The following is a 20433-nucleotide window of genomic DNA, read 5'->3' on the forward strand; positions in this document are numbered from 1 at the left end:
GTCTCCGCTCTGCTCTGATGCCCGCCCAGTTCCTCTGTCTGTTCTGGGCCGCCCTTTTGTGCGTGTCACACGCTCTGTGGGCAGCACAGGGGATGCAGCTCCCAGACTCCGGCCCTCCGAAGCCAGGGGCTGCGTCACCCAGGGCAGGTGCAGCGTGCTTTCCCCGGCAGGTCCGCTCCTCAGATACCGTGTGGTATGCCGGAACTTAAGGGAGAGGCACAGAAGAGAAAGCTGGGCGCACCTGTCAAACGGCGCTTCACTTAAGCAGTGTGTGTGGCACGCAGTCCTCCCCTTCATGGAGCCATGGGAAGGGCCGTGGGGAGGGCGTGTTTCTGTGGTAAGGGGGCATTTAGGGTGGGACAGGCAGCGGGCTCTCCAACAGGCAGAGCAGCCTCAGCCCCAGCCCAGAGTGGATGTGCTGTTGTGACTTCTGAAAGTCAGGGTTTTGTGTCCTAGGTGAGCACCTCTTAGCTGAGAATTAGTCCATGAACTCCAGACCCATACTTCTCCTGATAATTGTTGTGGTATTCTTGCTAAAATTATCTCAGCTTCTTGGTGATTCAGGTTTGTATCCCCTGTGGTCACAGTTGCAAGGAGCCAGCAGAAGCTTGTTGGGTGTGCCAGTCTGTGGCGCGGTTTGGTCCATCCTGCGAGACGCGTGGGGGGCAGGGTGCTGGCCCGTCGGTAGGGGAGGTGCCTGGGCGGCCCCGCAGTCTGTGCAGGGCCTGGCTCTACAGGGGCGCGTCTGCTTCCCCGGGCCGGCTGCGCGTGCTGCGCGTGTCCCTGACCCCTCTGCTGTCTTCTTACAGGGTACACTTCCTTCGGCTCGCTAGGCCACGGGGGCCTCACGGCGTTTTCCTCCTCCTCGGCCTTCGGCGGGAGCGGGATGGGCAACTACAAGTCCATATCGACGTCGACGAAGGTGGTGAACGGCAGGAAGATCACCACCAAGAGGTGTGGGCCTGGCGTCTGTTCTCAGGTGTAGGCGTGGGGGGCGTCACCAGTGCCACCCCCGGGAAGGGCCTGGTGTCTGGGACGGCCACCCAGTCTCCGATCAGAGCTTTTCCTTTGAAGTGTCAGCTTCACGTGACACATTGGACACCATCCCATGTAGTGTGCAGTGATGCGTTGGGATGGAAATGCATCCGTTGTGGCACCTTGACCGTTTGGACGGCTGGTGCCTCTTGGTTCAGTGTCAGAGTCATCTACTTTAAGAAATGTCCATGCTCAGGACATTGGCTTCAGCCACAGAATTAGTGACTTCAGGTATATCCGTGGCAAGTCTTCTAAAGATACGCATTCAGGTTCACATATATGTCTACTTATTTAATACTACGATTTTAAGATGCGTTTTACCCCCTTGCCTCCCCTCCCGCAGGATTGTCGAGAATGGTCAAGAAAGGGTGGAAGTTGAAGAAGACGGCCAGTTAAAGTCCTTGACGATAAATGGTAAGGAGCAGCTGCTGCGCTTGGATAACAAGTAGCTGACCGCACGCGCGTAGCAGAACCCTAACTCTGGCACGCGCCATGCGAGGATTAACAGGAACATTTTTTTGAAGATTTCAAACGAACTCGACTTTCAGTATAACTGTACCTAATCTAAAGTATTTATACACAGCTCGTCGGAGCCCTGTTTGTCATAGACTGTTGAGTTTACTGTTGGGACCACGTAATAGGACCATTTTATTTGTCTTTAAAATTGTTGTAAATCTCTGTATGCACTTTGCTTTTTATTAAACGTAATCCAAGGTGGCCGTGACTCTTTCGTACACTAACACCAGCACGGACTGCTTTTCCATTGTGTTTGAAACGTGAGCCGAGTAGTCTCAGCCTGCTGTGAAGTTAACATTGCCAGGATGACTCTTCCACAGAATAATCTCAGTTTTTTCAGTATTTAGTAGTGATGATATTAATACATTAATGGTAATACATTTCTGGTTTAATGTGCATTGAGGATGTTTTCCAGTTGTGCATGAATGCTGGCAACTTAGTAAGTTTTGACAATTGTTTAAATATGTAATGTTAAGCTTAGGTTTAAAAAAGTTAAGCTGGTAAACTGGGTCTTTGTCATTTGCTTTTAAAAAAAAAAAAAGAAAATAAATGCAAATGTGTTCGGTGCATTCTTTCCTGAGTGGGGCCTGTCCTCCTGTGTGTGACTCCATGCCTGGGCTCCTGGAGCCCTTCGTTCTGCTGCGTCTGGACCCTGAGGCTGGTGCTGGACCTCATTGACACGTGTTCTTTGTTGTATTTGGAGAGTGTATGAAAATTCCCTGTTGATGTGGAATAATGATTAGCAACTTATTGAACATGTCTTCAGGGAGGGAAGAAACAGCTGTCCACCTTTCCATTGTTCGGAGTATGTTCTAGTTCTCCAGGCTGTGTTTAATGCCAGCTTATTTAAAGGTAACATGCCTAGGACAGTCACGTAATGATGCTGGCATGGGCAGACACACAGGTGTTTTCTTTCGTTTTTCGATCAGTGTGATCTGTCATGATGACCACTGATAACTGGAATTCCAGCCAGAGGGATATTACACGAGAGCTAGATGGTCTTTTTACTACCCTACTCAAGTTTGTTTTGAATCTAAACGGTGTGAAACTGCTAGAAGAAGCTATTTAAAGAAGCATTGCATACTTGAATGTAAGTATGGAAAGACAGCTGGACCTAGCAAGACATGGGAAGGGTGGCGTGCAGCTCTGTCTTAGCACACGGGGCCAGCTAGGAGGCGGATGTGGGTGGTCACGCTGGAAAGCCATGCTGCCGACGGCCTGACCCGGGGGGCGATGGCCTGGCCCTGGCGGGCGTGCTGCGTCTGTGCTCTCAGCTTGTGGCTGGCCTCAGTCACTCAGGGAGAGGGTCCTGGGACTTGAAATTGGTGTCTGACGGGTGGGATGAACTGCTGGGGAGAACAGGTTCAGGGCTGCCCTGGGACACCAGGTCAGTGAGGAGGAGTCTGGTGCGCCCCTCAGCGCGGCCTGTGTGCCTGAGAGCGCGTCGCTGGGCGTGGCGTCCGCCCTCGGCACGTCCTGGGCTGGCCGAGCGCGGGAGAAGAGGGCCGTCTTCCAGCGATGGTGTTCTGGGGGCGCCACTGTCCCCGCTTGGGGAGTCGCCGGTGTGGGCACGACCGTGGATGGGCCTGTCGTGACGCGGGCGGAGAGCTCGGCGCGGTCAGGCCTTCTTCCCGGAGCCCTGGGACGCGGTCAGGTTGGTGCCTGCAGCTTCGGGTCCCTGTGCTGGGCGGGGGCTGTGCACGGGCAGGCTGCTGGGCGTGCCACCGCCAGCGTCCCGGGCCCGGCCCCGCGAGCAGCGGCGTCTCACTGTCCTCACGGGTCTGCGCTGTTGTTAGTCCTTGTACTGACCAGGTAAAAGTCTTCCTGGAGCCCGGGGGTCTTTGCAGGAGGAGACTGAGCCCTCTTCTCCCAAGACTGCTGGTGGCCATGCTCCAGGCTGTCTGGTCACCCGTGTGCTCTGTCCACGTTCGGGGCGTCCTCTACCGTCGGGATGGAGGCCTACGTTTAGTCCTTGGAGTCCGGTCTCAACGGGACAGCAGTGCCGTAGTTCTCACGCTCACGTTGTTTCTCCTTTCTCGTCTTCGCCCCTCCGCTGGCCGGGGTAGTTCAGTGACGGCTGGTGCCGCCTCCCTGTCTTTCCCGGGCTTCAAAGGTTTCGGGTTTGCGTTCTGAAGCCCAGTCCGGGTTTCTCTGTGATACAGATGATCCTGGTGCTCAGGCTGCCCCCCTTCCTCCCGATGGTCCATGCAGGGCACGTTGTGGAGGCTTGCCGTGAGAGCTGTGGAGTCCCTGCAGCTAGCCCCGGGACTCCGTGTCCCTGGGCTGCCGGGGTCTCGGCCACCGTCTGTGGGACGGCATCGTTCAGTCGGTTTTCCCTTCATCGTCTGCTGAAGCCTCACCCTGCCTGCCTGGTCACCCACCAGCTGTCCTCGGCCTCTGCAGGGACGGTTTCACGTAACCAGAATCCAGCAGAGAACCCAGCAGTAGTTTTGTAATCAGTTGCTTCTGGTGTTAGTGATTAGTCGTCAGGAAGTTCACAGACAAGACAGAGGTGATCACTACGGTTTCAGGGGGCTTTCGAGCAGGATTGTTGAGTGAATTTGCTCCCTTGCTGCTGCGTGCTTTGGTTGGGGTGCACTGCATGTATGTGACCAGTGGCCTTTTAGTTTAAACCCCGGATCCTGCCCCCCTTGAGTGATTCCCGAGGTAGTTGCTGCCTTCAGAGTGGGTGGTTAGTGACACAGGTGTGAAGGCGTTGACGTAAATTATCGGTTCCTTCCTCTGTCGTCCTTGGCGCATCCTTTAAGTCTGAGGCTTCTGCTTCTAGAACTGGTCATGAGGTGACTTTCCATCCTTGTCTCGCAGCTTTGAATCTGCTAGTCCTTGCAGTTGTAATGAACTGGGTTAGCTACATGGAGATTGAGTACCGTGTGTGACCAGCAGTTAAAATGTGGTAAGACTTTTTTGTTTGTTTGTTTTTTGGTACTAGTCATATTGTCTTGCTGCTTACCAAGGTCAGAGGAAGGGAGGTCACAGTAGCTCGCTCTCTGTGAGCAGGAATCTGCATCACGGTGATGAGGGGTGTGCAGAACTAGGCCTTGCTGGGACTCTGCAGAGTCGTCCTGTCGGTGAGCAGGGGGACTGGGCCTCGGAAGGCCTGTTGCTTGCTCTCTGCTCACGCTCCGTCCACCCGTCTCACCAGACTGCCCCCCTGGGCCTTGACTGAAGTTTGCAGTGGGCGAGGTGTGCGCCTCCTGGAAACCATGGCTGGACGTCTTCCCCTTTCCCTCTGACGGAGTACTCGGAGAACAGAGTCGCCTCTGCATCCCAGCCGCTGTGGGAGGACAGAACCCACGAGGGCGGGCCGTCTGTTCCTGCTCTGCCCCCCTGCAGGGCTCACTCCAGCAGCCCCTGCAGAGCTGCCCCTGTGAGCTGGGCGCCGTGTCCCCCAGGCCTGCTGCCCACCGTGACCACCGTGTCCGGCGTGGGAGGCCGCGGGGCACCTCCCGGTGTGCTGTTCCAGTTCTTTGGACACTGCATCTTGGATCCCGGTGGTTGGGTTTCACAGCGGATACCGCAGTGAGATTATGGTCCTCATGGGGGACCCATGAGCGAGGGGCGAGCCCAGGGTTGCAGGCCCTCGGACCGGGGGTGCTGGAGCGGATTGCGGAGGCCGAGCTGCCTCCTGGGGGTGTGGGGCGCCCTGCCCTCGTGGAGCCCCCCTCAGGCGGGTGGTCAGCAGTGGGCACCCACAGGCCGGGCAGGGCGGGACGCCTGGGAGAGCCCCGGGGCGGCCTGCCTCAGTGGAGGGTGGTCAGCCCTCGGCCTTTTGGGGCCGCCCTTGTCCCGTAACCACCCCTCCACGCCGGAGCACCCGGTCTTGAGAGACGTCTTAGGCTTCTCCTGTTTTTTTTTTTTTTTCCCTCCAATAATTGACGTATATTGGTGGTTTTGAGGATCAGTACTCAACGTTTTAGTTTGCACACAGTTGTTACTATGTATCCAAAGTCTAAAAAGTCATGTACCTGTGATTCTTTTTTAAGCAGTAATTGCAAGTGACTTTCCAGCTTAAAATTGGGAGTCATAATTTCCTTAAAAGGATGTCAAGTACCAGCACCTTGAGAAGTGGCCAGACTGTTACGGCCTGAGTCCAGCAGCTTCCCGGTTTGCTTTCACACGCGCTGTGCGACTCACGTGTACACGTCGGTCGACCCCTGGACGGACAGCCCAGCCCTGTGGGGTGGAGGTCAGCACTGAGGCAGGGGGGGAGGCAGGGGTGGAAGTTACTTAAAATAGTCCAGACCCAGGAGCTGTGTGATGTGTGATACGCCAGGCACTGGCTTCCCAGGTGGCCCAGCGCTTAAGAGTCCCCCTGCGACACGGGAGCCGCGTGAGACGTGAGTCCGATCCTTGGTTCGGGAAGACCCCCTGGAGAAGGAACCCACGCCATTACTCTTGCCTGGAGGGGCATTCATTGGACAGGGAGCCTGGCAAGCTGTGGTCTCACCACCTTTGTGATGTTTGTTGACATTCAAAAAGCACTCTTTTCTGCTTGCACCAAAAAAACACCCCACATGGTTTGACCTCTTCAAGAGCATTTACACTTAAAAGTGGAATGAGGTGGAATTGCCTTCTATTTAAAAATGCTCCTGGAGCTCCTAGAAAGATGGTGCACTTACCGAGGGGTTGACAGCACACCCCTGAGGTTGCTGGGACCTCCTCGTTGGCGTGGCTGTGCCCCTTGAGGGCCAGTGCAGGCAGGCCCTGCCGGCCTTTCCTGCTGCTGTCTGCCCATGCTGACGAGCCTTCCCCTCCCCGGAGCCGGCAGCCCGAGGCCCTGCCACGTGTGGAGGCGACGGGGAGCCCGGAGCTGGGCAGGGGGAGAGGTGGTCCCTCCAAAACCCACCTCTGCCTGCCTTCTTTGGGGGCTGGGAGCAGCTGAGTGTGGCTGACCTGGGCTCGAGTCTGAGGAGCGGTAGGGAAGGCTCCTGTGGAGTCTGGGGCCTGGCTGCTGCCATCCTGCCACGCGGAGTCCGGGTTCTGGTTGCTTCTGGAACGGCCGTGGCCCCGCGGATGTGGCCGGGGCAGCCGTCGAGCCATGGTCTGCTGGTGGCCGTGGGCGCCCATTGCGGCCCCCGCCCCAGGGCTTGTGCCGCCTGGTGAAGCGTGGACATTCACTCGTTCTGACCGTCCGGGTGTCTGCGTGGGGTGGTGTTCCCGTAGGAGTGGTCCTGCTGAACTCGCTGTCTGGACAGTGTGGAGTAATCGGGTGCGGAAGCATGTGCATTGAAAGCTGGTAGTCAATAGTTACCTCCCCTGGGGAGCAGAGCGGATCCTCCTGTGCCATTCATGGTTCTTGGATGACGCGGAGCCTCTGCTGGAGGGGGAGCGTCAGGCGTCCCGGTTTTCCTGCAGTCGTCCCCAGATTTCACAGGCGTCTTGTTCCAGCGTCGTTTGCTGTTTGCTTGCCCGGATAAAGTGATTTCCCTTTTCAGTTGTCGCATGTTCATTTGACTTAAAACTGTGTTGTGTTTGGGGGTAGCCTTTGGTTGAATGGCGTACATGTTGCGCATCTGAACGTTTTTTATTTTTCCTTCACGTATTTTCACTTGTATTTGTCCGTGTGTGGCTTTGATGACTTGGAACATTGGTATGTGTTGAAGTCACCCAGCTTGCTCCCAGATTCCTTGCCAGCGGTAGTGTCTCCAAAATCTCGTCCGACGTCCTCTGGGTCTTCTTTTCACCCGGGTTGCACTGTCACTGGTGCTCGCTGGTGGGGTGTTTTGATGAAATGCCTGCGAGTTCCTTGGCACATGCCTGCTAGCCTATATAATATGGGTTTTAAAAAATGTTTTTAATGGATATCAATACTGAGAAGAGACTAGACTCGCTCCTTCTGAGATTTTTATGTGGCTTCAATGGTGTCTTGAGAAAAGTCAGGTTTTGTGACCGTGGGGCCCTGCAGAAATCAGTCTGTCCTCTCTGATGGTTTATGTCGGTCAGAGTCTGTGGGGACGGCCTTTGGTCATCCTGGGGAGAGCCCCACTTCCGCCGCCTGAGAGCAGACGAGCCTGGGAGGGCCCAGGCCGCCCCTCAGGTGCTTAGGGCCCCGGGCCGTTCACACCAGAGGGGTGTGCCCGCCTCCCTCCTCCGCTCCCTGCCTGGCCCTGACCCGGCTTCTCCTGGGGCCTCTTCCAGCCGCGTGGCCCCAGGCGCCAGCCAGCAGTCTCTGTGGGAGGCAGCCTGGGCCTGCCGGCCTGCGGGCCTGGGGCCTGGGGCTCTGCAACTGGGGTGGGTGGGGGAGGGGCTCTGTGGGCTGGGGCCTCTGTAGGGGAGGGGGCCTCTGCAGGGGACGGGAGGGGGCTCTGGTCGAGCTGCTGGACTCCCGCCTGGGGCTGCGTCCCCTCTTGCCGGGTGCTCAGCCGGGTCGCTCCTGAGGGCAGATGCGGGTCCCCCAAGGCCTCCTCCTCGAGAGCAGAGAGGGGGCCTGGACGGGGTCCTCAGGCGGCCCCAGCATCCATTGGGGGCGGCTGGGCCCTGCCTTCCTGGTGGCTGTCCCACGAGCCTCCTCCAGCCATCCACCCCTGGTGTGTGAGCGGTGGGCCTGTATCTGGAGCAGCCCGCAGCTCACGGACGCCCCTTATGACAAGCCCCACAGGCTCTTGGGAGAGGGGGCGCCCATGGGGGGCTGCCTCAGGGCACGGTGAGGGGCACAGGGTCGCTGCTGGGGCGGCCGGCCCCCTGGGCGTCAGCGGCGTGGGTGCCCTGCAGGGCTTGGGTTCTGGCAGCCGGCTCTTGCCTTGGTCTCCGCACCCAGCCGCGTCCCTCACACGGGCGCCCTCCTGCCTCCTCGGCCTGCCTGTGGTTGAGGCCTGTACCTACCGTGTGCCCCTCCATCTCCTCCTGGGGACCGCTCCCGCCCGCCCCCATGGGTCTGCGTCCCCGGCCCGGGCCTGTGTGTGAGCTCACGCCGTGGGGCCAGCTGAGCCCCGTGAGAACAGGCAGTGTCCTGCGTGCCGGCGCATGCCAGGCCCTGCGCCCTGGGATCCCCTCTCGGGCCAGTGGTGCATTTTTGGGTGTCTGAGTGATCCCAGTGTGTGTCAGTGGGATTCCTCCTGTGGGGAAGCGTGGGATTAACCCCGCCCCACCCCCTCAACAAGAGAAAAAGCAGCCACCACCAAGGCCTGGGGGGGTGGTACAGACTTGGAAAAAGTCACTGCTGTTTTGACATGAGGAGGTTTGCTTTCATTTGCGTGTTATCAGCCAGATTCCTGCGTGTGCTGGGACTCCATCTGGGGAAAGGAGCGAAGCGTGTGGGGTCCCGGCTGTGTGCGTGGCCGCCGCTGGGCCGTGCCCCTCCTCTCCTCGCTGGCTTCGCCGAGCTTCCGCACAAGGGGCAGTGGGTTAGCGCGGTTTGTGCTGAAGGTTTCTCTCGCTTGGCGCCACGGGCCAGGATGTTTCTGCTCTGTACTACAGTTTCCCAAGTGCAGAGGCGCGTTAGCGGCTAGTTCCTGCACAGGGAAAAGGCTAGCAAGAATGACAGCAAAACAGTCACTTCTGTTTGGCTGGTTGAACTGGATGTGACTGACTTGCCTTCGAGTGCGTGCTTTGCGTTTATCTAGTAAGTTGCTGAAACAAAAGGCACGGTGAATTCTCACGGGAGAGGAATGTCTTGTAATTGATGGGATCGTGTGGAAAGCTCGGAAGAAGCTGTAGAAAGAAGCCCAAAATGTGGGTTGGTTTTCCGCAGGTGTGACGTTAGGTGTGGGGGTGGGATGGCAGTGGCCGTCCTCACACGCTGGTTTAAACTCCTGGGATTTCAGGTCGTGGCACGGGGCGGCGCCTGCACTTGTGAGGATGTTGGTGCCGTGCCGTGCTGTGGCGGGTGGGTTGGTGGGGGGCTGTCCTCTGCAGGGTGTGGGGTGGCCTGCAGCGGGAGACTTCTCTGTTAGAGGTTGGGGTCGGGGGCGTGATACAGGCGCTAAACAGTGATACAAAGGTCTGTGGTGGCACTCTGCATCCCGTGACCCTTGGCAGACAGCGTGCTTTTTCTGGAGGTTTCTGTTTGGCAAGGAGCAGCCCTGGGCCATCGTTGAACTGTCCACAGCGGGGCCGGGGTGGGCCTGGGAGTCATCCCGGGGCCGGGGTCGTGAGTGCGGAGGGGACCCGACGGAAGGAGAGATGGATGCCGCTGTGTGGTGCCCTGGCCCCGAGTGTAGCAGCTGAGCGTTGCAGGGCCCAAGGCTATGACTTAAAGTGCAAGACTGCGGGCTGCAGGCGTTTCCTGGGAGGGGACAGGTCTGGGGTTCGGGGCCGCCCTGTCCTTAGGGAAGAGCCTCTGTCGGCCTCCCGGGCAGTGTCCCCCGTCGGGAGCCGTGGCCCAGGCGCCGTCTCTGTGGCAGGGGTCTCGGGCAGCGTGTCTCCTCTCGCACTGGACTCATGGCTGGTGCGAGTCCCGCCCTCCTGCTGCCTGAAATCGGGACCCTAAGTGCTTCCGCAGAGCGACCGGGCCTCAGAGGACTGGTCGCCTCTGTGGGAAACACGCTCTCCAGCCCAAAACTGAGGACGGGCTCGGAGACCCAAAGCGCGGCGAACGCCAGACTCAGTGACCGTCCCGCAGACCCGGTGTCTCAGCCGTGCAGGCACGCCCCGCAGTCTCTCCAGGTGCCAGCCCCCCTGTCCAGGCCCCCGTGGGCTGAGTGCTGTGGGGCGAACGGTCTTCCCAGGCCTCGCGAGGCCCGTCTCCTCGGGGCTTGGGGTGCCTCTGCTGCCCCGGGCTTTCCCGGGAAGGAGCCGGGTCTGTCCTCAGCCGGGGGTGCCTTGCTTCCTGGTGGGCGGAAGGGGTTGGGGCTGGGCCCGTGGCCGCGCCTGCGGGCTGGCTGGGCCCAGACCTCCTCCGCCTTCCAGCAGAGACCGGCGGGTCCTGTCCCGCGGGGCCCTGGGCCTCCTGCTCCGAAGTGGATGCACGCAGCCCTGGGGGTGGGGGCAGGTGTCGCAGGAGGACGTGGGTGTCGGGGAGGCAGTGGGCACGAGGACCAGGGCAGTGTTACCAGGAGCCCTGGAGTGGATGTAGGCGAGGCCGCCCCAGCTGTCTGTGGCACCTCTGTCTCCAGCGCTGGCCTTGCCTCTGCCAGGAGTGTCCCGCGCCCCCTTGGGATGGGGCGTCTGGCTCCCGGGTGGGGAGGGGGACACTGGCATCCACGGCCCCAGCCGCCCTGAGGGCAGAGCCGTCTCTGCTCCGGATGCCACTGCCCTGGCAGAGGCTGGAGACGTCTGGGGCATTGGCTCAGAGCCTGGGTTGGGGGCGCGCACACCCTTTGCTGGGGACCTTGCAGACCCCTGCCATTGCGCGTTCCGTGGCCGTCAGGGCAGCTCCCGGGCTGGGCCTGGCTGTGGCACGTGGAGACCCGACAGGCTGGCCTTGGCTCTGAGATGGCAGCAGGACCCACGTCCGCCAATCCTTCTGCCCCATCCAGGCCTGGTCCCAGCTGCGGTCACGGCCTGGGGGCCCTCACAGGGCCCGGCTCGCCAGTGCCCAGGCAGTGAAGTGTGCTCACCGTGGGGAGCACCGTGTTCCAGCAGCGGTCTGCGTCACCCGCCGCTGGGCACGCTTTTGAGGATGGTGGTGAGTCAGTCGTTCAGGCGTGTCCGACTCTGCGACCCCATGGGCTGCAGCACGCCAGGCCTCCCTGTCCTTCACCATTCTGGAGTTTGCTTAAACTCATGTCCATCAGATCCATGATGCCATCCAAGCATCTCATTCTCTGTCATCCCCTTCTCTTCCTGCCCTCAATCTTTCCCAGCATCAGGGTCTTTTCCAGTGAGTTAGTTCTTCGCATCGGGTGGCCAGAGTACTGGAGTTTCAGCTTCAGCATCAGTCCTTCCAGTGAACACCCAGGACTGATCTTCTTTAGGATGGACTGGTTGGATCTCCTTGCAGTCCAAGGGACTCTCAAGAGTCTTCTCCAACACCACAGTTCAAAGGCAACAATTCTTGGGCTCTCAGCTTTCTTTATAGTCCAACTGTCACATCTGTACTTGGAAAAACCATACTTTGATTATTTGGACCTTTGTCAGCAAAGTGATGTCTCTGCTGTTTAATACATTGTCTAGGTTTGTCATAGCTTTTTTTCCAAGGAACAGGATCTTTTAATTTCATGGCTGCATTCACTGCCTGTAGTTATTTTGGAGAGCAAGAAAATAGTCTCTCACTGTCTCCACTGTTTCCCCATCTATTTGCCATGAAGTGATGGGACCGGATGCCATGATCTTGGTTTTCTGAATGTTGAGTTTTAAGCCAGGTTTTTCACTCTCCTCTTTCACTTTCATCAAGAGGCTCTTTAGTTCCTCTTCACTTTCTGCCATTAGGGTGGTGTCACCTGCGTACCTGAGGTTATTCCCTGGCATCAGCTGGTAAAGAATCCACCTGCAATGCAGGAGACCTGGGTTCGATCCTTGGGTTGGGAAGATCCCCTGGAAGAGGGCATGGCAACCCTCTCCAGTATTCTGGCCTGGAGACTCCCTGTGGACAGAGGGTCCTGGTGGGCTACAGTCCACGGGGTCGGGAAGAGTCGGACACGCCTGAGCGACTAAGCACACGGCCGGCAATCTTGATTTCAGCGTGAGCCTCCTGCAGCCGGGCGTTAACGCGTGATGCCTCTGCGTCTAAGAGGATGGTGGCCTCACGTTTTATAAACCTGTTAAATGTCCAGTGTTGCTCTGCGTGTAACAGTGGGTTCATAATGAGCGCTTGCGTGGACACACATGGAAGGATCTCTTTCAGAAGGCACCCAGCAGAACTACTGGGAGAAGTTCTCAGTATCCACGTTTCTTTCTCTCAAGCCCCGCTCCCCCGCTCCCCCCTCCCGCCCCGCTGAGGACCCTCTCCTGGCAGATGACACAGGTGGGATTTTAGGGGAGCCTTGTGGGGTCAGTGACCTGATCGTCCTGCTCTAGGCCCAGGGCCTCGGGGACTGCTGGTGCTGCGGGGGGCCGGCCCATGGGCTGGTGAGGAGCCCAGCCGTGCAGGTACCACCCCTTCTCAGGGGCTCCCAGATGCCACGCCCGAGAGCGTGGGCCTCAGCCACAGCCCTTCAGTCATCCTCGACGGTCCCCGGTTCAGAGACCCTGTGGCCTGGTGCTCGTGAGAGAGAGGGCTTCATGGCTGCGGGCAGGAGGCGGGAGGGTGCCCGGAGCTGGGGTCCCTCGCCGAGCTGGGTGTGCCCGGGGGCGGGACTGCCCGGGGAGGGGCCACCCCTCTCGAGTGAGTGCACGTGCTGCCCTGGGCTCCAGCCCCGAGGGTGCGTGTGTGCCCTCATTAGGGGCCCAACGGCCATCTGGATGCCGAGAGGACCCTGGGACCCAGGAGGGGCCCCCTTTTCCCATAGCGGGGATTGCCAGACCCTGAGTCCTGGAGTATATTCTGTGCGATTTTGTAAAAATAAGAGCAGCTGTCAAATTTAAACATGTTTTTCACTTTATTTATGCCTCGGGGCACACGGGATCCTATTCCCTGACCAGGGACCGAACCCTCTCCCCTCGCAGTGGAGTGGAAGCGTGGTGTCCTGACCACTGGATGGGGGTGCTCCCTGCGTTCTCCAAGCGGCAGGCCTGGTGTCTCAGTGACAGCTTTGTGCTCCCAACTGGTGGCAGGTGCAGCCCGGAGCACCGGGGAGGTGCTGGGGCTGGGAGGGTTCCATGGGTCCTGCAGGGTCCCCCTGCCCGTGCGCTGGGCCCCTGGGAGCCCGTCCAGAGCAGGCGGGCCGGCCTCGCCCTCACAAGGACGCGCAGTGGGTTTCCCTGAGCGGGACGGGGCTGGGGGAGCCCCGCCTCTTCCTGGACAGTTGATGGGCCCTGGGGGTCCGAGGTGACCCGAGGCGGGTAGCCCCCAGGACGCCCGCCGTGCCTTCTCCAGGCCGTTGTGGGCACGCGGCCACCCAGAGTGAGCCTGTTGAGCACCTGGGCGGTCGGGCCCCACCTGGCGGCGTGGTGTCCCCGCAAAAGCACATTGAAGTCACTGGGAACGGACGGCCAGCCGCTTGCTCCCGGGTGGACGGGAGCCAAATGTGGGCCTGGGGGCAGCTCAGCTGCAGGGTGGGGCCGCCCACCTTCCCCCACTCGCTGCGTCCCGCGTGAATTGGAGGTCGCGTCACCATCACGGTGGTGTATCAGGTGTGCCTCTGGGGCCCCCTCCCCTGGAGGGCTCCTCGTATTTGGGGGTCCCGTGCCTGTGTCTGTGTGCTGGACCCCACGGCCCCTAGGCTCCCAGCCCTGCCCCGCCCCGGGCTCCTGCACTCAGGCGCTTTCTGCCTACAGACGGTCGTGTCCCAGAGGCGCTCTGTTTACACACACAGCCCGTGTCCCCACGGTGCTGGCCACCCTCGGGGGTGGTGAGGCAGCTGTGCGCAGGTAGGGGGCAGGGGTGAGGGCCGCGGCTGGGCCTGCTTCCTCAGCCAGCACCCTTCGGGGTGGGCATTTGGTGTGAAGGCGGCCAGGCCCCTGCGCTGACTGCCAGGCGCCCCTCCCTGCCGCCAGGCTTGCGTGTGCGTCGTGGGGTGATTGGGAGGCTGACTGAGACCAGCCCCAGGGCGCCCGCCAGGCCTGCGTGTGGGGGGGATTGGGAGGCTGATGGAGGCCAGCCCCAGTGTGCCCGCCAGGCCTGAGTGTGCGTTGTGGGGGGGATCAGGAGGCTGGTGGAGGCCAGCCCCAGGGCGCCTGCCAGGCCTGCGGGGTGGGCAGAGGCCTCACAGGGCGCCCTGGAAGCACAGGCCCTGGATCTGGGCCCCCGGGGTTCGGCCTGCATCTCCAGGGTGAGCGTCTGTGCCGCTGGAGGAGGATTATTCCTCAGCCGGGCAGGTATGGGGTTTGGGGAGGAGGCGGCGTCTGGAGAAGACGGAGGCCAGGCCCGGAGCCCCTGCCCAGCACGGAGCCTGGCCCTTGGGGACCAGTTACCAGGGCGAAGCAGCTGTCATTGCAGCCCCATGAAAGAGCAGGGCTCTGGTTACCTGTTTCATTTCGGGAGCATCCCGGTCTTTACCTCCCCGGGGTGGGGTGGGGGGGGGAGCAGGAGTGGAGGGGGCTCTGCTGTGGGGGGGGGCAGGGCCAGGACCTGGGTGACCCCAGGGGGTGCTCGCGTGGAAGACCCCGCGGGGTGCGCCGGCCGGGCTCAGGGCTCCGCGCTCACCCCCCCGGGGCACAGGGGTGCCACCACCACCCGGGGTCCCCATTTCCCACCGTTGCTGGGCTGCTGGCAGCCGTGCCCTTATGGAGGGCGCTGTGACTGCAGAGAAGGAAGCCGGAAGTCGCTCGGTGACAGCCGTCACTTGTTTCCTATTGTTCCTGGTGCTCCCATCACATGCAGAACTCTCTCCCGTCTTCGAAAAGACTAACAGAAGCACAACCCTGAGCGCGGAAGCACGCGCTCGGCCGTGTGTCTGCTGTGACAGGTGACCGTGTGTGCGGGTCCTTGGCTCTGAGCTCCTGCGCTGCTTCGGCCCGAGCGGGGGACGCGGGGTGTCTGCGGCCTCCATCGCAGCAGGGCCTGTGGTTATAGCTGCCCCATCAAGGCCCACGGCCGGCCCTGCCCTGGGACCGGCGGGGGGCTTTCGGGATCCTTGACCCCAGGGCCGGCGAGGCCCAGCCTGGTTTCCCCTTTCTCTCTGCGTGGTTCAGCTCCGGCCCCGCAGGCGCGAGGACGCGGCCCCGGCCCGGCTCACGCGCGTCTCATCCTGTGTGCTTTCAGGTGTGGCCGATGAGGACGCCTTCGCGGAGGAGTGCCTGCGACGAGGCCAGAGCGCGCTGCCCGCCCAGCCCGCCAGCTCCAGCGCCCGCTCGCTGCGGCCGCCGCGGCCCGCGCCCCCGCCCCGGCCAGCGGCGCACGCCGCAGGGGAGGACGAGGACGCGCCGGGCGCCTTCTGCGCAGGTGTGCACCGGGACCCCGCCCCCCGGCCGCCGCGGGGCTCCCGAGGACCGAGAAGTCTTCTGTGCTGCTGCGTGCTGGCCTGACGGGTGGGTGGGGGCGGCGGGCGCGGCCACATTAAACGGGCGCCAGGCTCCCAGCACCGCATGTGTGTGTTGTCTCGGCAGGGCCCGCGGGCACGGCCTGCCCCCGGGAGCCCTCCGTCTGCCGCCCGAGCCCCGCTCCCCACCCTCGTGCTGATCACGGGTGCAGCCTTGGGGCCCCCTGCCCCCGGGGGTCCTCTCGCAGGGTGCCGACCTGGCCTCCCTCCCCCACGGGAGGTGTCCGCCCGGGACACATGGGTCCTGCTGCGCCCTCTTCCAGCTTCTTGACCCGCCGTTATCTTGGGGGGGCTGGGGGGAGGTGGTTTGTGAACTGTGGTCCCTGTAGAAGGTCCTGGGTCACGTCTGATGACATGGCTACCTGCAGGCTGAGTCTGAAGCCGGGCGACGGGAATCTATGGTTCGGGTGCCTCCTCTGTTCCTAGTGTTCGTTCATCTTGGTTTTCAGTGCCGGAAGTCACCAGGTTGACCACAGCTGGCCACAGGGTGGAGGGACAGGTGGCCCTCATCTCCCGAGTCAGGGTGACGTCTCAGTGAGGTTGACTCTGCACCTGGGGCAAGGCAGGGACCCGAAGGCCGATGTCCACGGCTTTCTTCTCCCGGAACTTCCTGCTGGGAGCTCAGTGCCTGCAGCCCCCCTGGTGCCCTCCTCATGCGGAGCAGGTCCGGGTCTGCCCCTGAGGACAGGGCTTGTCCCATCCGCCCGCCGGACAATGGGTGTGCTGGGTCCCAAGCCGGGTCCCAAGCCAGGTCCGCGGGGACCCAGCTCCAGGGAGATGGGCCACGTGGGAGCCGTAACCTCTCCTGGGTGGTGAGTGAGAAGCAGAGGCGAAAGGAAGGGCTGGGTGAGCTTGGAACAGGCTGCTTGTGCCTCGTGTGGGCCTGGGGCGTCCTCCCCGGGTTTGTCGCCACCTCCTGGCCCCGATGGCACGCAGGCTAGATTGGGGGGGGGGGTCGGCCAGGGCCGTGAGTCCAGCTTCCCGGACACGCAGGACTTGAGTAGGGGTCTCGTGGCTGGAAGGGATCCCTCTGCTTGGAAGGACCTGCCTCCGATGCAGGGCCCAGGCCTGCCTCCAGGCGCTTGTCTAGACGTCTGGTCAGGAGGTAGAACTGGGGGCCATGGCGAGGCCCGTGCTGCCCCTGGGTAGCGGAGGCCGGCCCGTGGAGGGGAGGACACTGGCCGCTGCAGGGGGTCTCAGGAGAGGAGGATTCGGCAGGCAAAGCAAAGTGACTGAGATCTCGCGCTTGGTCAGTTTCTGCCCAGGTGTCTGCAGGTGGGAGGCTGTCGACACCAGCGCGTCCTCACACACGTGGCCCGCAGGGGGCTCCATCTCGACCAGGTGCTGCTCCCACCTGTGTCCCGGGGCGGCCTCGGGTAGCCGGGGGGCCTGGCGGAGGCTGGTGCTGCTGGTCCGCCTCTTGCTGTTCACGTCCGCCTCCCGTACTGAGCGCTGAGGATTCAGCAGCGTGCCAGCGTGAAGCCACCAAAGGGTTCAAGATACGATGTCTATGTGACTGTGGTGTGACTGTAGTGAGCTCTTCGACTACTTACTGGGAGATTGACAGAGCTGCTTGCTCCAAAGGAAGGTTCCAGAAACAGACAGTGGAAAAGGTGGCTGGGGTCGCAGGGCGAGCTAGGTCCCCAGCAGGTCAGCGACCTCCGGCACAGTGATGGAACCCGCTGGGCGGCCCCCCGCCCCCAACCCCGGTCCCCAAGATAAGCTGCCCCTGGGGGGCGTGCTCCCGTGTGGTGGGGAGGGTCCCACGGTGACTTTGACCAGGTTGCCGTGTCCTGGGTCGTTTTCTTAGTGTATGGGGAGGAGTGTGGCCCCCACAGCATGTCTGGTGTCTCCGCCCGGTGTGTCCCCGCCTTAATTAGGTGCCTGAGGGGCTGGTGGGTGGGTTCTGATCGTGGGCGTGTGCTCAGCCCTCAGGGCGTGGACTTGCGGGCGCGGAGGGCCTCCTGTGTGGACTGCCTGGCCCGTGTGGTTCAGGGTCGGGCCGGTCCGCGGTGGGCGTGGGTCAGCCACGGGCAGCTCTGTGAACAGCGGACAGCTTTGTTCGTGCCAATGGGCCCTTCTTGCTGGTGCTTCTGTGAAGTGCGGTGCCCAGCTTTATTCAGACGGCGCATCGCACGCCTCTCTGGACTGTAAACCGGGCAGTGAGATGTGCAGAAAGGATTAGTGTAGTCCACATACACCGGGGGTCTGTCCAGAGTGTGGAGCTCTTAAAAATGAGAATTGAAGTTATTCAGCATGAAACAAACTCCTGAGTGAAGAACAGCACTGGTCCTTCACCTTCCCAGGCCTGGCTGTGGCGCTGCGGGCCATCGGGGTCGGGGTCTCATGGTCCGCGAGGCCTGAGTGGGCAGGAGCGGGTCTGGCTGCGCGGGTGTGGAGCTAGGGCGCCGCGGCCGCGAGTGGACGGGCGGCTCCAGGAGATCGGTGTGGGCAGGGCTTGGCAGGTGTCTCCTCCGGGTGTTTTGTGCAGGCAGCCGGGCCTGGGCGAGGATGAGGCCCCACCTCCCTGCGCGAGAGCCTCAGGTCCCCTGCCGCAGGCCCTCTGTGGGGCACTGTGACCCCGGGTGACCTGCGCGGGGCGCTGTGGGCCCTCTGCAGGGAGGGGCAGGACACGGGCTGCACCCGGGCCTTGGCGCCCGCCCCCACCGGCCCACGGTTCCAGGGCCTGCAGCCTCGGTCCCAGGAGGCGCCTGTGTCCTTACTCCCCACCCCCGCCCGGAAACGGGCATCGTGATTGGGTCTCCGGCTGCTGTCGGCGCCCGTGTGACTAACCCAGGGCCCGCCCACCGGGTGTTGGTCCTCTGAGAAGGGGTTGCAGTGGGTGCAGGAGCTCTGAACAGACTGGGGCCCCAGCGGTCACGCTCTGAGACGCACCTGCTGTGTAATGTGAAACCCAAGGACGCTTCAGGTGGCCTCGGGCCTCGGGGCCCACGTGTGCCAGCTTACAGACCCGCAGTGACCCTGGTCCGGTTCTGGGCAGGACCTTCACAGTGGTCTTTTGGCCCCCACACTCAGCGTCCCCGCCCCCCGCGTCCGTGTGGACACGCACACAGGCTCTGAGCCATTCCTGCAGAGTGGCCCCCGGCGCCTGGCTCCGGGTGGAACCCCAGAAGGGCGAGCGGGTCAGGTCCGCGTTCTCCTCCCCAGCCTCCCGCAGGCAGGAAGGCGGGACACGGGGCCCCCTGGGCTTCTGCCTGCACAGGGGCCCCCGGGTGCCTCGGGGCGGGTCGTGGGGCCGGGCGGGCGTGGGGCAGGGGTCTCCCAGCGGGCGGGCAGGCGGGCACTCGGCCTCCGGGACCTGGAGAGCTGGTGTGAGAGGCTTTCATCTCCAGGTGTTGAGTCAGCTCATGTTCCCGTTGGGCCTCAGATACACGGTGTGTCTCGTCAGCAGGGGAGGGGACGTTTAGAGACACGCGCTGCCGCCCTGCAGCGTCTCACACGCCTGTCTCCTTAGGATTCAAAGAAGGCGGCAAGAGGAAGAAACCGAAGCACAGGGAGGAGTCGAAGAAGAAGAAGCCGACCAAGGGCCCCCTCTAGACTGCCCGGCAGAGCAGCCGTGTGCGCTCCCGTGCGGCCCGCCTCCTGCGGGGGGCGCACTGGGGCCGGGGGCGGGGCAGGGCGTGGAGCCGCGCGGGGCCCACTGGCGCCGGGGGCGGGGGGCGGAGCCGCCGGCCGACCCTGCCCCTCTCGCCAAGCCCTCGCGTCCCCTCTGGTGGCCGCGGCCCCCCGCTGCCTGGCGCACACGCGGGGTCCCGCCGCCTCGGCTGTGCGCGGCCCGGGTGCGTGTGCATGCTCTGACACGCCCTCACCTCTTGCCGCTGTGTGTGTGAATCTAGGCTCCAGTTAAGGGCAGGGCGGCGTGAAGGTGACCCCTCCCGCAGCTTCAGGGAGCCAGACCTTCCTCAGGCGACAGGCCGCTCCAGGGCTGGAGTCGCCCTCACGTTGACGGTTTTCGTCCCTGTCCTCTGCAAACAGCCCGCGTTCCACCTCAGCTCACCCATCTCCTCCTGGACCCGGAGCCGTTCTGGCAGGAAGGCGGGAGTCTACAAGCTTCTGCCCCGCGGGGCCTCCTCCGGCCCTCAGTGTGGGTCCGGGTTCCTCGGGACCTGAGCCCGTGCGCTGAGCTGAGAACTAGAGCTTCGGCTCCGCTCCCCCAAAGAGCTCCCCCCTCGGGCGGGGGTCCCCAGCTTTTCGCAGCCGCCCCGGCAGGGCCTTCCTCAACAGCAGCCCCTCGCCCTCCCCCCGGGCACCGAGGTCTCCGTGAGAAGCTTCCGCGGGGTTTTCACAAGCCAGCGGCCCTTGCCCCTGGGGCCCGGTCGTGCAGGGCAGCTCCGTGAGCATGGGCACCGGGAGCGAGTGTGATGCCGGTGGTTTTCGGGGGACTGTGGGGGGAGGTAGTGCGGGGCCCTTGGGGGGTAGAGTGGACGGTGTTTGATGCTTAGTGTGGAAAATGTAACTGAAAGCATACCCACGTGAATAAACTGTAAGTGTTATTGACTGACATCACTCGGCATCCTTTGTGAACCCCAGTTACTAGTAATTAAACAGAGCAACTCTTCTCTGTCATCTCAGTCATAAGGGATCCAGTGAGGTTTTGGGGTCTAGACCCTGAAATGTGCGACCGCGGGGGACACGTTCCCCCTCCACCCCCCGAGCATCGGATGGTGAGATAGCGGCCTTGTGGACGCGTGGGGAGCCGGACAGGCGCCGGCGGTAGGAGTCCGTCCTGGAGGACCGCTGCTGCGTCCCAGGCCGTGGGAGGGGGACACAGCCCAGAGCCGCTTCTCTGAGGGAGGACCACGCCCCCTCATGGCCTCTGACTGAGGTCCAGCTCAGCAGGCCACACCCTGGAGTGTCCTGCTGTGGGGACCCAGGGAGGTGC

General features: G+C 62.2%; 1 protein-coding gene across 4 annotated transcripts in view; it reads left to right on the forward strand.

Annotated features, from left to right (window-relative positions):
* Positions 1 to 20054, forward strand: part of DNAJB6 (DnaJ heat shock protein family (Hsp40) member B6) — a 54751-nt gene extending 34697 nt beyond the window's left edge. For 3 of the 4 annotated variants that reach the window (XM_043463995.1, XM_043463998.1, XM_043463997.1), the window contains exons 7-10: positions 810 to 954; positions 1379 to 1449; positions 15254 to 15433; positions 19006 to 20054. In XM_043463995.1, coding sequence (XP_043319930.1) covers positions 810 to 954; positions 1379 to 1449; positions 15254 to 15433; positions 19006 to 19088 — 479 coding nt within the window. In that variant the 3' untranslated portion in view covers positions 19089 to 20054. Of the gene's footprint in view, positions 1 to 809; positions 955 to 1378; positions 1450 to 15253; positions 15520 to 19005 lie in introns of all 4 variants that reach the window. The other variant, XM_043463996.1, reaches the window with a different exon arrangement.
* Positions 20055 to 20433: the final 379 nt, after the last annotated feature.

The sequence above is a fragment of the Cervus canadensis genome, chromosome 3 (assembly GCF_019320065.1).
Source record: "Cervus canadensis isolate Bull #8, Minnesota chromosome 3, ASM1932006v1, whole genome shotgun sequence".
In the NCBI taxonomy this organism is placed as follows: Eukaryota; Metazoa; Chordata; class Mammalia; order Artiodactyla; family Cervidae; genus Cervus; species Cervus canadensis.